At 36.2% G+C, this 15,986-nt stretch overlaps 1 protein-coding gene across 3 annotated transcripts in view; it reads right to left on the reverse strand.

The window, feature by feature from the left end:
• Nucleotides 1-15,986, reverse strand: part of Adgrb3 (adhesion G protein-coupled receptor B3) — a 729,205-nt gene that overhangs the window by 328,476 nt on the left and 384,743 nt on the right. For all 3 annotated transcript variants that reach the window (XM_031367067.1, XM_031367069.1, XM_031367068.1), the window contains exon 15: nt 10,976-11,078. In XM_031367067.1, the coding sequence (XP_031222927.1) occupies nt 10,976-11,078 (103 nt within the window). The remainder of the gene's footprint in view (nt 1-10,975; nt 11,079-15,986) is intronic.

Consider the following 15,986-nt stretch of genomic DNA (forward strand, 5'->3'; position numbering starts at 1 on the left):
TTTACCTGTGTTCTCCTGTATTTCTTTGAGGGTGCTATTTATGTCTTTCTTAAGGTCCTGTATCACCAGCATGATAAGTGACTTTATATCTGAATCTTGCATTTCTGGTGTAATGGTGTGTCCAGGACTTGCTATGGTGGGAGAATTGGGTTCTGATGATGGCAAGTGACCTTGGTTTGTGTTGTTTATTATCTTACACTTGCCCCCAGCCATCTGGTTAACTCTAGTGCTACCTGCCCTTGCTAAATCTGACTGGAGCCTGTCCTTCCTGTGATCCTGGTTGTGTCAGAACTCCTCAGAATCAAGCTGCCTCTGTGGTCCTGTGATTCTGGGATCCTGGAATCCTGGGCTTGTTAAATCACCTGGGAGTGTGGCTTTCTCTGTGAGTTGTGGGACTGACTGTAGAGCTTGTGCCCAAGGTCTGCTCAGAACATTAACCCAGACTGACCAGAAGGAACCCAAGTCACTGGGCTTGTGGAGTTCCTGTGTGCCTGGTCCCGCTGGACCCAGATACTCCCAGTGTTGGGACAGATGTTGGTTCCTGCTCACCTCTGATCCTGGATGTTTCAGAGTGCCTAGGAGTGGAGCAATTAATTTATTTTTTACACTCCATATTTTATGCCCCCCCAATCCACCCTCTGACTTTTCTACAGTAAGAACTAAAATGGAGACATTTTAAATTTAGTATCTACTCATCTAGCAATTTGGAGACATACAGTTTTTTATAATTTACTATAGTCACAATTCTGGGCAATATATCACTGAAATTCAGTTTTTTCTGTCTGAATGGAACTTTTTGGGATAGTATATGTGTTAATTAGCATGATTTAATCATTTTAGATAGTACACATGTATCATTAAATCACTTTGCAACCAATGATTGTACATCATTATTATTTGCCAATTAAAAATAAAATATGTGGTTCATAGTTAGAAAACTATGCTATTCCCATGTAAAATTGGAGTGAGAATACACTAGAACATTTTAGGATAGAACCATTTTTTTCTGAGTGTATGGCAACTATATGTCTCAATCTTCTGGCTATTTTCTTTCCATACTAAGGTTGTGTCTACTGAACAGGGAAAGGCTATTTAAGAAGTTGATAGCAATCTTATTGAAATTGCTATTATTACTTTTAAAATAGATTATTATTATTATTATTATTATTATTATTATTATATACATTTTGGTCAAAAGGATGAGATCTGATTCATCCATTTGGCCCTGATAAAGACATAAAATTCTAAGTAGCCACCAATATTAAAAGAAGATTACAGATAATTATCAGGGAATTACCCTTCAGGAGGACTGATTCTCCTGAAGGCATGTAAGCGAATAACAGTCTCCTAATGAAGTGCCGTGTACACACACAGAGTCCTTCCTCAGTGCAGTTGCTTGCAGAGCCTCAGTGCTATGATGGTGTGGTTTCTGAGTTCTAACTCCAAAAGCCTTACTTCTCTCCCTCTTTATAACTCCCTTTTTTGGGTACTAGCCAAACCCAGAGCCTGAGTGCCCGATGCTCATGAGGCTCTTTCTCTTACTCCATTTCTCAATCCCTTGTGCAATGGCAGATTTATCTATACTACAAAACACTTGACTTCCTCTCTCCCTCTTGTCCATTTTTCTTCTCCAGGCAGATTCTGACATTTACAGCTTTTTGTACTGTTTTTCTCCCAAACACCTATAAGGCTAACTGAGAATGTCTTCTTGAATCATTTTTGAATTATCTATCTATCTATCTATCTATCTATCTATCTATCTATCTATCTATCTATCTACCTACCTACCTACCTACCTACCTACCTACCTATCTATCTATCTATCTATCTATCTATCTATCTATCTATCTATCTATCTAATCTATGAGAGTAAGAACCAGCAAATATGGGTCTGTGTTCTCCAGTAACAACCACGTTAGCCTGTGTTCTTTCAGACTACCAAGGGTTCCTAGTCATAAATTACATTTGCTTCAGGAAATCACCTATCAGAAATGGCACAACTTTTGCACCTTTCAAATCTCCTTGAATCAAAAGCCTGTGGAAACAATGCAAGTAGGCAGATGTGGACACAGATAACTAAAGACATAAAGAAGGGACACAATGGAGATCAACAGTGACTTCATCCTAACTACCTGAACATTTCCAGTGCTCTAAGTCAGATGCTCCATAGAAATTCTGTTACATTGTCTGGTGCCATGGACACTGAGTTCTTAAGTGTGCATGAGAAGCTATTCAACTTATACTGTCCTACCTCTCCCTCATTGTCTACATTTAAAATAAGGCCTTAAATAAAATTTAGCTGGTAGAGAACATACTTAATGTGTAAGAACCTATGCTCAATCTTCAATATCAAATAACAACAACAAAACAAGCTAAGCATGCACACATCCACAACACACATAGCTCCAATAAACACACACATATAACAATACATATATACAATACATCCACACATATAAATACACACACATGCACTCTATGTTAGAGAGAAACATAGCTCTCACATCCCATCAGTGTAACTCCTACACCTAACCCTCATGGAAGATCTCTGAAGAGGAAGAGAAATGATTATAAGAGCCAGAGGAGTAGGAAGTCTATAATTTCTAGCTGTGCCAGGGAAGCTACAACCATGAAATCTTAATAATATAGTTGCTTAAATAACAACTGAACAATTCTAATAAGAGCAGATACCCCAATGTAGATGAGAAAAGTCTCACAGGATCCCACCTATAGATAAACTCAAGAGAGAATTAGTCTTCCCCAGAGATAAGACTCTTTATTGGTTATTCCATGTGGACACTGAATGGACTCAGAATGGTGAATTTATATATTTGTTTATATGTACATGTGGAAGGTAGTAGTAAAAGAAGAGGTGGCTGTTAACTTGGATTAAGTTTGAGTAGGATGGACTGACATAGCAAGAGCAGGGGATGTAATTGTATTTTAATTAGAAAATTTATGTAATTCAACTAAAGTGAATAGATTGATTATTCTCAACATGTTGTCCAGGCAATGGTAAGTAATAACTCCATATCATTGGATTTTAGTGATATTATAAAGTTAAATTCAGGTATAACACACTCTCTCTCTGTTTCTCTCTCTGTCTCTCTGTCTCTCTACGTCTCTCTGTCTCTGTGACAGAAGGATTTTGTCATTTATCTAAAATCTTAAAAGCTTCATTAGTATATAAATTACAATGGTGTACTTTTATTCATAGAACTTCGAAGACTCAGAATATTTCCATAGACTTAGGTGGCTTCTATTGAAAGCATTGAATTGAGGACCAGTTAAACCAAAGAGTTGGAAAAGAGTTGAAAGGCAGGGCTGTGCTAAGAGAGTGATACAAAGGCTAGTGTAATGAGAAGTGTACTCTTGGCAAATCAAGACCAGTCATCTTTGAGTTACATCATAAGGGCGTGGCTTTTTACTGGGAGAGAACATGCGTTTGATGTAGCTTTTTTTGTATGTGTACACTGCACTTATTAAGCAGATGACAGAGTTTAGATAGAATAACAGCTTTCTTTTCTAAGTTCAGAGATAAATCATTAACCTGACTGTTCATTATTTCCTCATGAGTACAGCTTGCCACGTCGGAAGCAGTAAAATGTAGAACTATACTCATAACTTTTTATGTGTAGCCTTAAAATAAATTCATTATCTCCATACATATATCTTAGGGTTTTGTACCCAGAGGTGATTGCATTGTTCACAGTAATAACTGAGTACATTTTATTATGTCTTTCAGCAAACAAAGGGTCTTCTAGGGTTTAACAGCCTATGTATTTCCTATTATTTAAAATATCATGTAACTTAAGTAAACATACACCTAGGTAGATTAGGCTAGGTTTATTTCTGTTTATATTCAAGAGTATATTATCATTAAAAGAACCTCATGAGATTGTAGCAGATATAAGAATGGGCAGAGGTGACTTGCACAGCTACAGTCTATACACTGCTCTCAAAGAAGTTGTGCTAAGTTGCTTTGGGCATGTAGCCTAACTACAGATTTCAGGCTTACTCTTCATCTAGCATCTGGTGCATGTCACCTCTTGCTGTCTCCGTGCTGTTGTCTCATGACATCCTTCTCTTGTTTGTATTATCCCACCACCATTTTACATTGATCATTCTCCCTGCCAATGATTGCTTTCATCAGGTGTTTACAGTAACATAGTGGTCAAGACAAGATACACTCTACTAGGCGGATGATTTTCATAGAAAACGTAGTGTGCTTAATTAAGTCTAGTTGATTCTTAATGATAGTCTAAATGTGTAATATTGACCACCTTCACCTTATAACTGTTTGGGGGGACAACTCCAATGCAGGCTCTTTTAGTGTTCTACTGCTGAGGTAACAATTTACCACAAACGGAGCATCTCAGAACAACACACATTTAGAATGTCATAGTTTCTGGAGGTCAAAAGTCTAGAGCATTCAGTTAGTTTTTTGCTTGTTTGTTTTTTTAGTTTGGTTTCTATTAGTATGATAAACACCATGTGAAAAAGCATCTTGGGGATACCCACGGAAGGAGTTGCAGAGATTAACTATGGAGCAGAAACTGAAGGAAGGACAAGCCAGCCTAAATATAGCTATCTCCTGAGAGGCTCTGACAGTACCTTACTAATACAGATGTAGAGGCTCACAGCCATCCATTGAACTGAGTACAGGGTCCCCAAAGAAGGAGTTAGAGAAATGACCTATGGGGCTGAGGAGTTTGCAACCCCTTAGGACGAACAACAATATGAACTAGCACCCTCAGAGCTCCCAGGGTCTCAACCACCAACCAAGGACTGCACATGGTGGGGTTGATTGTTCTGGCAGCATGTGTATAGTAGAGGATTGCAAATTCGATCATCAATAGGAGGAGAGGACCTCGGCCCTGTGAAGGTTCTGTGCCCCAGTGTAGGGGAATGCCAGGGTCAAGAAATGGGAGAGGGTGGGGTGGCAGGCACGGGAAGGGGGGAGGCAACAGGGGTTGGTTCTTGTTGTTTTTGTTTGTTTGTTTGTTTTTTGGAGGGGAAACTGGGAAAAGAGAAATTTACATGTAAATAAAGAAAACATCTAAAAAAAAAGCATCTTGGGGAAGAGAGAGTTTATTTCATCTTACAGGTTACAGTTCCTCGTGAAGAAACTCAGAGCAGGAACTCAGGGCAGGAATTTAGACACAAGAACTGAAGCACAGGTTATGGAGAAACACTGCTTACTGACTTGTTCTTCCTGGTTTGCTCACCCTGCTTTTTTATACAATCCAGCATCGCCTGTGTAGGGGTAGACCAAACACACTAGCTGGGCCCTCCCACATCAATCATTAATGAGGAAAATGCCCTGAATCTTGCAATATGATGTAGGTATTTTCTTAACTGAGGCACCCCCTTAACTATAAACTTGTATCAAGTTGACAAAACTCAATCAGGACAGGATTCTGCGTAAGAATTTACATGGTTGAAGCCAAAATGCTAGTAGGACTGCATTCCTTTGTAAAGAATGTGGACGAATCTGACCACATTTCCTTTCAGTTGTAAAACTGATGTCACACTTCCTGGTAGCAACAAGGATGGTTATTGGCTTCTGAGCCTATGATCATTGGACTGTAGTCTGTCTCATCACCTTCAATGCTAGCAGTGATAGGCTGACACAGTCTTAAATTGCTTTCTTCAACTATAGCTGGGGCAAGTTCTTTATAATCAAAAGCTCATTTAATTAAGCTCTACCTATTTAGAAGATCTGCAACAATTCTCCAACCTTATCATTAACCACATTACAGCCTCCACGATGAACATACATGTACCACACATGTACACATATAACACACATTTTTGGATATACATGCATGCAAATATCCAATTTGACAGGTAATATAACAGAATCATAGGCTGTAGGGGAGTAGGGGCTGGAGATTTTAAAATGTCCTTTATTTTGCTTAGCACACAGAAGTTAAATCTGGCCCACTAGCCATTTTTATAAATAAAATTTTACCAGGATAGCAGCAAATCTATTTATAAATTTTATTTATATATCTCTTTATAAATATCTATATATTTTCTGTGGATATTTCAAAATATGATAGCATAATTGAGTATATATGACAAAAATAATTAAGTTTCCATGTATGAAATATTTACTCTCTGCTTCTTCACTGAAAAAATTTGCTGATCTTTGCTTCAACAATAGGACAATTATTCTAAAATATTTTTGGAAAATATCACAAAGATGTTGGAGATAAAAATAAGCTGAGAAATATGATGAGGATTCTTGTTAATGTTGAGCAATTAAGAATATAACCAAAGAAGTACCCAGAGAGCAACTCTCATCTTGTGTTTAGCTATTGGCAGAACATCTGTCTCCTTGTCTAGTTAACATTTCAAGATGCTCCAGCAAAATAATCAGCCAGAGCTTTAAGCAGGCAAAATAACAGAAATTGCTTCCAAACAGACAAAAGTTAGGATAGAACAATTGAAAAATTACAACTTGTGAAAACCATGGATTCACAGAGTGCAGTTTCAGCTTTAGGAAATGACTTTCAATACTTTATTGTTTTTGATAATCATGAAAATACTGATGCATGCTGGAAGCAAATTGTATTGTTTCTTATCCTTATTGATGGCAAAAAAAATCACTGAACATTTCCACCATTTTTCCTACTGTGATGTTTACAAATGATATGGTTTCTCATCAATTTTCACTCATACTCACATGTCAAATTTTATCATTTGTTAACTTGGTGGGTTGTCATATAAGAATATGGCAAAGGAAGTAAACACACAAGTCCAAATTCCCATGATAACTTTCACATACAGCTACTTCAGAAACTACAGATAATTCCCATGAGGCCTCTCAATATTGAAAGTGTATTTCTTTTGTTATTTTTTGTTTGTTTGTTTTGTTCTTTGCTTTTCTTTGTAATTTTTTAAACAAGATTAAATTGCAAAGAAGTATGATATAGGCCATATTTCCAAATTAACAGAAAGAATTACATAACTACATTTTATATGGAAAAAAGTAAATTTTCAGACTTTCAAATTTGATATACATCACAGAGTCACAGTGCATTTACGTTATAATCTACTAATTCACCTTTAAAAATGAAGGTGTTATCTACCTTGAAAGTCACAGTAGCTCTAGATAATCATCCAGAGATCACTCAAAGTGTATGTATTTGTGCATATACATAGATGCAAGCTACTGTTCTCATTTAAACCTCAGTAATTATTTTCAACACATTTATTAACTTTACAACCATCTCACAGAATCTAAAAATTTTACGTGGAAAAAAATTCTAAATGACAGCCGTCATCTATAATACAAATTCCCTTTTCTGGGAAAGTAACATTGATAATACTTAAAAGCAAGAGATTGCTGTGTCTAAACATTAAGCATCAGAAACTATACTGTGATAGCTCATAAGAGTGAAGTTTTAACCCAGAGAAAGTGAACTGAGAATGGTATACCTCTCATTAATGACTTTGCTAGTTAAAGCTGCAATTGACTTTGCTAAATATCATTTGCAATGGCACCATTCCATATTCTATTTCCTAGTCCTGCGGGTTCCCAAGGGCCTCATTACATTTAACATACTATAAATGCTATTTGTGAAAAAGCTTTTTAAAAGGACAGATTTCATTTACAAAATGTTAATGGGCCTCTTCCCTAGACTCACTATAACTTTTAATTTCCATCTTTCTGCTTTATTCACATGACATATGAAGCATGTGGCATTTGCAGTTGTACCTCTTTACTCAGCTCAGAGGAGTGCAGAAGATACTTTTCCTATGAGAAAACAGGTAAATATGGGCAGATTTGTCACTGCAAACTTCTTATATCCCAAGTAGCTCAATTGCAAAGGAAAACAGTGGTTATGCAGATGCATGTAGAGAGGGATGACGCTTTCGTTTATTTTTGTTTCAGGGTTCATATTGAAATGCGTTTTGTTACATTCTAGCTGAGATTTCACTATTTCAGCGTAGGTTATTATCTCCTTAACGGAAGCAATCTAATATCAGTGTATGAAATGCCAGTATATGACTGGCAATAAATATCAAGATATTCGGTAAATCAGTCAAATATTCTTTCCTTCAGTGAAGAATAAAATGGCTTTCAAAATCAAATTTTGTCGATAATATAAATGTAAATGTAATAAGCGTTAAAAATTCAAAACAGTAACACCAAAGGGCTATGCTGCATAAACAATGTGACGCACACTTAAAGTGAAGGATGCACAGAACTGTCCAGAGAGGAGCCCACCCATAGATGCCAGTTGACGTCATGGTTGAAAGCTGGATCTCATCAACACTGTAGGTCACCAGGACGTGAAATCAGGCATGACCCCCTCCCCAGTTTTCGTACATAAGTCTTACAGCTTTCTCTTCTCTCCTTGCCTCATTTGTTCAATATATTTGTTTCCTTCAATACGGATATTTTGCATGAAAAAAATTTGGGGGTGGAGCCCGATCAATTCAGTTACTTAAAATATTTTTTAAAAAACCACTTAATTCTAAGTGATTTACAATCATTGTTATAACATACTTCTATGCTAATGTTCATATGATTACAGCATCTAGTTGGTGCATAATAAACCCTGTTCACAATCTACTCAGTTTCTCATACATAAACAATTATTTTTATAAATGTTTTATCTTATTCTTTTTTAAAAAATCAACCAACAAAAATATATTTCCAGGAAAGTTTGGTGCAAATAATAAACACCTTCATGTTTAAAGAGCTTTAGTAAAATTTTGAGACTGTGTTATGGTTTGAATCTGAAATGTCGATCACAAGCTCATTTGTCAATACATAGGTTGGCTGATGGGAGATTGTGGAACCTTCAAGAACTTTTATCTCGTGGGAAGAATTGAGTCAATATGTGTTGTGCCTCTGAAAGTTATAAATGGCATCCAGTTTCTCTCTCAGCTTCCTTCCCACCAAGAAAGGAGAATAGTTTTGACTTTAACATCACTCCAACAGTATTCTGCTCAAGCATGTGGAACAATTATGTGGCCCAAGCCCTCGAAAACCAGGAGGCAAAAATAAATCATTCCTCATTGAAATAGTTATGTGAAGTATTTGTTCATAAGGATGAGAACATAAATACTAAAGTCAGTTTCATTGAAATTGGTTTTGCAGTTCTTCTTTTTCAGTTTATCAGAATAGAATTTTCTAATAACTTTTCCATAAGAAGCAAGGGACACAGTCTACTTCTGTACTACTTATTTGGCAGTCCTAGAATCATACTGCAAATAATATCTCTCATTGCTTTATGTTACTTCCTGTAACTACAAAGACATGTTCATAAGGAACTATAACAACAATTAAAAGAACAGATAAATTTCAGGGAACCTTGAGCACAGGAATAAATAAGTTTCTGACTGAAAAGCAAGTATGTCCCCCCCCACACACACTTTCAGTAAGTCAATGAGGAACTAGATACTGAGAACAAATCATCAACTTGCTCGCATATTGTCAAAAGCAGGAAAGATCTAATACTTTAAATATTAATTATAATGTTGGAAAGTCATTGCAGAAAGATTTGCAGTTTCATTAAACAGTCTCGAAGCCTGCGGCACCTTATGAAAATGTAGTTCACAAGAAAGATGATTATCTCTTTCTCTAAAACTAAGGCTAATTTCTGGAGAAACCAGAAATTATACAATAGCAGAAACATTTGAGTTTTGTAGCCCAAGGGATGTGGATAAAAATTCTCTTATTCATTAACTACATGAATTTGAGAAAACAATTCAATCACCTTTTCCTTTTTATTTTTTACTCATTTTTAAAAGATTTACTTATTTATGCATATGTATGCTCTGTCTCCGTACACACCAGAAGAAGGAATCACATATACTATTGCAGACATTGTGAGCCACTGCGGAGGTGCTGGGAATTGAACTCAGGACCTCAGAAAGAACAGCCAGTGCTTTTAACCACTAAGCTATCTCCCAGCCCTTATTTTTTGTTTTCTTTAATACAAAATTTGACATCATATAAACATTGCAAAGCAGTAAAAAAATTAAATACATGCAAATATGAGATGGCCCCTTTTATTAACACTAGACAGGAAATAGCATTATAAGGAAGGTCTTGATAGAAAACACATTCCTTGCCCTAATTCATTAACGATTTAACTATTTAATTAAATGTAAAAAAGGTACAGGAAGTAATTTTACGTTTAACCACGCTGATTAAGACACAATTGTAAGACTCAGCTGCAGTTGGATTGATATAGGCAAGGACTCTTGCCATTCTGGCATGGGCAATTCAGTATGCTAGAGCACCTGGGGAATTTTAACAATTCCTTATGCAAAGTAAGGGTAAGTGTAGTAAGTTTAAAAGTACAAGTATTATGCTTTTCCATGTCACACATTAAATCAGTCCTAAAATTTTTACTTTACATTTACGGGTGTTTTGACTGCATATATGTTTGTATACCATATGGATTCCTTGTGGTCAAGGTGGCCTGAACTTAAGTTACTTATTATGAGTGACCATATCGTGCTTGAAATCTAATTGAAATCCTCTGGGAGATCAGCCAGCGCTTGAACCACCAAGACTTCTCTCTAGTTTTACTACCTTCTGTATTAAAATATCATACTATGCTTTAAGTTAATCCCCACTTTGGAAGTAATTTTTATAGATTTGCCTGCAAATGAATTTTAAATCCATATTATTTTCTTCTATTACATAGTAAGATAAATTCTTATTTTCATTTTGTTTCCAAGGATATAACAAGTATTTAGTAAACATGAATGCGCAGATACATGATCAATTTACCAACTATTCTTTTGGATAAATTGAACAGTTTATCACGAATGGAAGCATAGAATTATGACTATCTGCTTCTATACATGTTTGTAACAAACAAAGTCATTTGTGACTATAAAAAGATGAAAAATATATTATAGTTTCATTGACTAAGATAATGGCTATAAACTTCATTCAAAGGTGAATCTGTAAGAAGTACAGTGTAAAAGGTGTGGGACTTACATTCGCCAAGTGAGCTAGCTCTATCTCCAAAAAAGAGTCAGTTGTTTTAGGTTCAGGCCTGATTGTGACCACGATGATTTTAGAATTGACGACAGTATAATTTCTGAAACAGAATAATAACAATTAAATAGAGAAATCATTGATAAAAACTTTGATTCATGCTGCTTCATTACCTGTTGGGATGCCATTAACTAATACATCCTCAGTAAAAGCATAGATACAGGCATAGAATTCACTGTAAGATACAATAGACTCTTATGAACAAGCTTCTTCAGAGAGTAGGAGTTCTGGGAAGAACTAAAGGCATTTAATTATATTATACACAGAAAAGAGGAAAGCAAAAACAATACTGGCAACTTCCCAAGTCCTTAAGTTCAATTCACTCACAGGAAGGAATAGACCATGAATTGAATGAAACATCAGGCAATCTTTGAATAAGTATAATTCACTTATCTCAAGGAAGACCTCACAGTATTATTCTTCAAAAGGTCAAATATTCTTCTGGCCAAGTGCTCCCTTGGTACTTTTTATAATTTCCCAAAAATGTGTGATGAAAAACTGGCATGTGATATAAGATGAAAACATGCAGAACTTCAAATACAATGTTTGTGATCTGTGAAACGTGTCTCTCCTGGAAGAGTTTGCTAGGAGACACTCATTCACAAAAACTTTCTGTGTAATCGTATACATAATTAGAAAATTATCAGGAAATGTAAACATATATAACTAAATCAATATAGTATATAGATTTTTACCTAAACTATTTAAATATATACATTATTCACTCTATAGATTTAAAATTTTGACTGTTTTCAACATTTTGAAGAAATAAATGTATTTATGTCTCATTGATGGCTTGGAATAAATAATTTAATCTCCTGATAGGCAGATCTTATTTTAGAGAATTTATATTTATATAAATATCAAGAATGAGTTTATATATTTAAAAACTTGCTTGCTTTTTAAGGTATTATTTAAAATCCACCAAACCTAACCATATACTTTAATGTTTCTGCATACTATTATGCAAGTACTACCATCCATCAAATCTGAGAAGTTCTCTCTGATATGAAGCAGTGTCTCTGCACTCTACTGCAGATGATCCCACCTTTGCCATGATAGGCATAGATGTGCTATTATTGTAAATTTTACTTTTCTAGCATATTACATTCAGAATTTTGTGTTTGATTTCACAGTATATCTAAAAAAATAAAATTGTGTAATTTCACAGGACAATTATGCTATAGTTTATCTATTCACCAATTAAATAACTTAACTTTGAATCATGTATGTTATGTTAATATTTATAGATATCCACAGGTGACTATTAGGAACAATTGTAATATATATTTTGCGTGGTCACATATTTTAAGTCTTGGGTAAATAAATGCTTGAGAACTGCTTGCTCATATGGTAAAGGCACATTATAAATTTATAAGTTACTCTGGTTTCTGAAGGCTACCTTTTTGGAGCCCTAGAATTACAAGGAGGTAAAACATCAGATTTTTGTCCTGTCTAATAGAAATGTAGGGACAAATACGGAGCAGAGACTGAGAGAATGGCCAACCAATAACCGACCCAACTGGAGGCCCATCCACAGGCAAGAACCTATTCCTGACACGATCAATGATACTCTGTTATGTTTGCAAAGAGAAACCTAGCATAAATGTCTTCTGAGAGATTCCACGCAGAACCTGGCTAAAGCAGACACAAAAACCCACAGCCAAATACAGGACAGAGCTTAGGGACTCTTATGTAAGCATTGGGGGAAGGATTGAGGGACCTGAAAGGGATAGGAACTCCACAGAAAGACCAACAGAATAAACTAACCTAGAGATTCCCTGACCTTAGGGAATCTCAGAGATTGAGATCACCAGCCAAGGAGCATACAAGGTCTGGGCCAAGGCCCCTGCCATATATATAGCAGATGTCCAGATAAGTCATCATGTGGGTCTCCCAACAACTAGACTGGGAACTATTCCTAAAACTGTTGTCTGTTTGTGGAATCTCTACTCCTAACTAGGCTGCCATCTTTGTTCTCAGTAGGAGAGGATGCTCACTAATCCTGCAGAGACTTGACAGGACTAAGTAGGCAAATACCTAGGGGTCAGGTGTGGTCGGGTGGGGTTAGGTGGGGTTGGGTGGGGAAGCTACCTTCACAGAGGAGAAGGAGAGGATTTGGACTGTGTTAGTGTGTACCAGGAGGCAGGGGTATTAGTCAGAATGTGAAATGAATAAATAAATTAATTAATGAGGGAAAAATCTGATTTTTTTCATTATTTTTGGTAAACTTTCTGTAACGCTATTTGATGCAGAATTTCACTACAAACTAATGCTAGACTCTTCCATAGCAGAGGGACCAGAAGTATATTTTGTACAAAATACTATTTTAACCTCTTTCTCCTACATTTAGTACTGTCAAAAACAGTGAATTTTTAAATATTCTTAAATGCTCAAGGAGGCATCCAGTGTGGTAGAAAACTGTGCAAGAAGAAAACAAAAACAAAAGCATAGCATTAGCATATTATATTTTCCTGCAGGGGGAAGTGAATGAAAACACGAGAGATTGTGAATTATTTGTCAATATGAATATATTTGCATCTTTTTCATTGTATGTGAGTAATTGAACTAGTGACAAATGGGTGTCCTATGTAGGAGTTTGAGATTTTGGTAAGATATTTATGGTTTCTCATGGATTTGAGAGACCAAAGTGTGGATACTTCATTCCTTCTTAGAAGAGGGAACAAAATACCCATCTAAGGAGTTACAGAGATTAACTATGGTGCAGAAATTGAAGGAAGGACAATCCAAAGACTGATCCACCTAGGAATCCTTTCCATATTCAATTATCACACCCAGACACTATTGTGGATGTCAGCAAGTGCTGGATGACAGGAGCCTGATATAGCTGTCTCCTGAGAGGCTCTGACCGTACCCGACTAATACAGAAGTAGAGGCTCACAGCCATCCATTGGACTGAGCACAAAGTCCCCAATAAAGGAGTTAGAGAAAGGACCCAAGGAGCTGAAGGGTTTGCAGCCCCTTAGGATGAGCAACAGTATGAACTAACTAGTACCCTCAGAGCTGCCATGGACACAACCATCAACCAAAGAGTACACATGGGAGGACTCATGGCTCCAGCAGCATATGTAGCAGAGGATGGCCTAGTCGGTCATCAATGGGAGGAGAGGCCTTTGGCTCTGTGAAGGCTCTATGCTGCAGTGTAGTGGAATGCCAGGGCCAGGAAGTGGGAGAGGGTGGGGTGGTGAGCAGGGGGAAGGGGAGGAAACAGCTATGAATCGCAATAAAGAGAAAGATTAGTGCTTTCAAAAAAAAAAGAAAAAGAAAATGGGGATGATGATCAGTGGTAAAGAAAGCAAAGATGTCCCCTCTCCCTCTGCAGAGTGTTAGCTGAGTCAGGCTCCTCCATCACTCAGGTGATGGTCTGCTAGAGAAGTGCCCTAGCTAGAGAAGGGTATCTGTGCTGCAGCTGTGATGCAGTCTGGACATGAGAGCATATTTGGAATTTATTTGAAAAAATATGTGTGTCAAGTTATGTTTATGGGTATACCTGTCTCATTTATATGGTCATTCTTTTGCTCAATACATCACACAGGAACGTGCGTTGAGGTTTATTATAGCATACAGGAGCCCTACATTCTTGCTTCCATAAGATTTTATACTCAAGGAGGTGAGGATGATTACTGCCTTTTACATCTTCACTACATCTTGCATGTCTCCGTGATAAAAATGGGTTCGAAAATTTTGTGCAGCAGCCTTCCCAAAAGAAAACGAACGTTTTATTCAGTTGATTTAAACTGTAACACCGATATCATGGTGAAATGTCTAATAGAGAAAAAATGCAGACATACATTGTGCAACGGCTCCCTTTATTTTTTTTAATAAAATGTATATATTGCACAAAGTTCGCTTTAATTTATTCCATCAACTCATTATAATTTGCATAAGTGAATCCCTGGCTCCTGATGTGCTACGTCAGGCTTTGTGATCTCCTAATGTTTCCTGGCTGGCTGCACAGTGGTATACATTGCTAAGGAAGCACATCTTACAGCCAAGTGGATTTCATGACTAAAGTAATAAAAGTTCTGCTCTGTCCTTGAGATTTGCACTGGTATTCACCAAAAGGTGAGTCAACTTCTTAAAGACAGCAAAAATGTGATTAAAACGCAGTGCAGATGTATGGAAAAGATATTTTCAATATGATATGAATACACTGAAAATAAAAGAATGGAAAACATTAAAAAACAGTAACCAAGGGCTGGAGAGATGGCTCAGCTAGGCTCACAACCAAAAAACAGTAACCAAAAGAAAGGAGTCTTAGCTATGGTAATGCCAGATCAAGTAGCTATATTGTTGAAACCTATCTTAAGAGCAAGGAGTACACCAAATAAAGACAAAAGACTCAATCCACCAGTAAGATATCATAAATGCATATGCTCCTCTGAGCAGAAGACACAAATACACAAAGCAAATATTGAAAGAACTATAGGGCAAAGTAAATAGTAATCAAACTTCTCACACTTCCTTTGAATAATGGCCAGAAAAAGATGAAAAAGGAACAAGAATATATTAGTAGCATGGAGAAACGTGCTACTGTTTCTAACAGACATAGCTAGAACACTCAAGGCAACTTCAGAAGAGCACAGATTTTTTTAAATGCTCATTGAGAATTCTCCATAATAAACTACCCACAATGGATTATTACTGGTCAGAATAAAATAGAAAAATATTTAAATCATACTAACAACTAAAGGTGTAAACCAAGACATTTCTTAAGTATGTAAAAAGTTAATGCATATTCAAACAACTAACAAGTTAAGGATGAGTCACAAGAGATACTAGAAAACTATTTCAGATAAATAAAAATAATAAACAAATCATACTTATGAGATGCAGTGAGAACAGTATGAAGAGTTAATTTTAGAATTATAAACATATGACAAGAAAAATCTCAAATAAAAATCCACAACATTATAGCTCAAGGAAATAA

The sequence above is a fragment of the Mastomys coucha genome, unplaced genomic scaffold (genome assembly GCF_008632895.1).
Source record: "Mastomys coucha isolate ucsf_1 unplaced genomic scaffold, UCSF_Mcou_1 pScaffold14, whole genome shotgun sequence".
Classification (NCBI taxonomy): domain Eukaryota; kingdom Metazoa; phylum Chordata; class Mammalia; order Rodentia; family Muridae; genus Mastomys; species Mastomys coucha.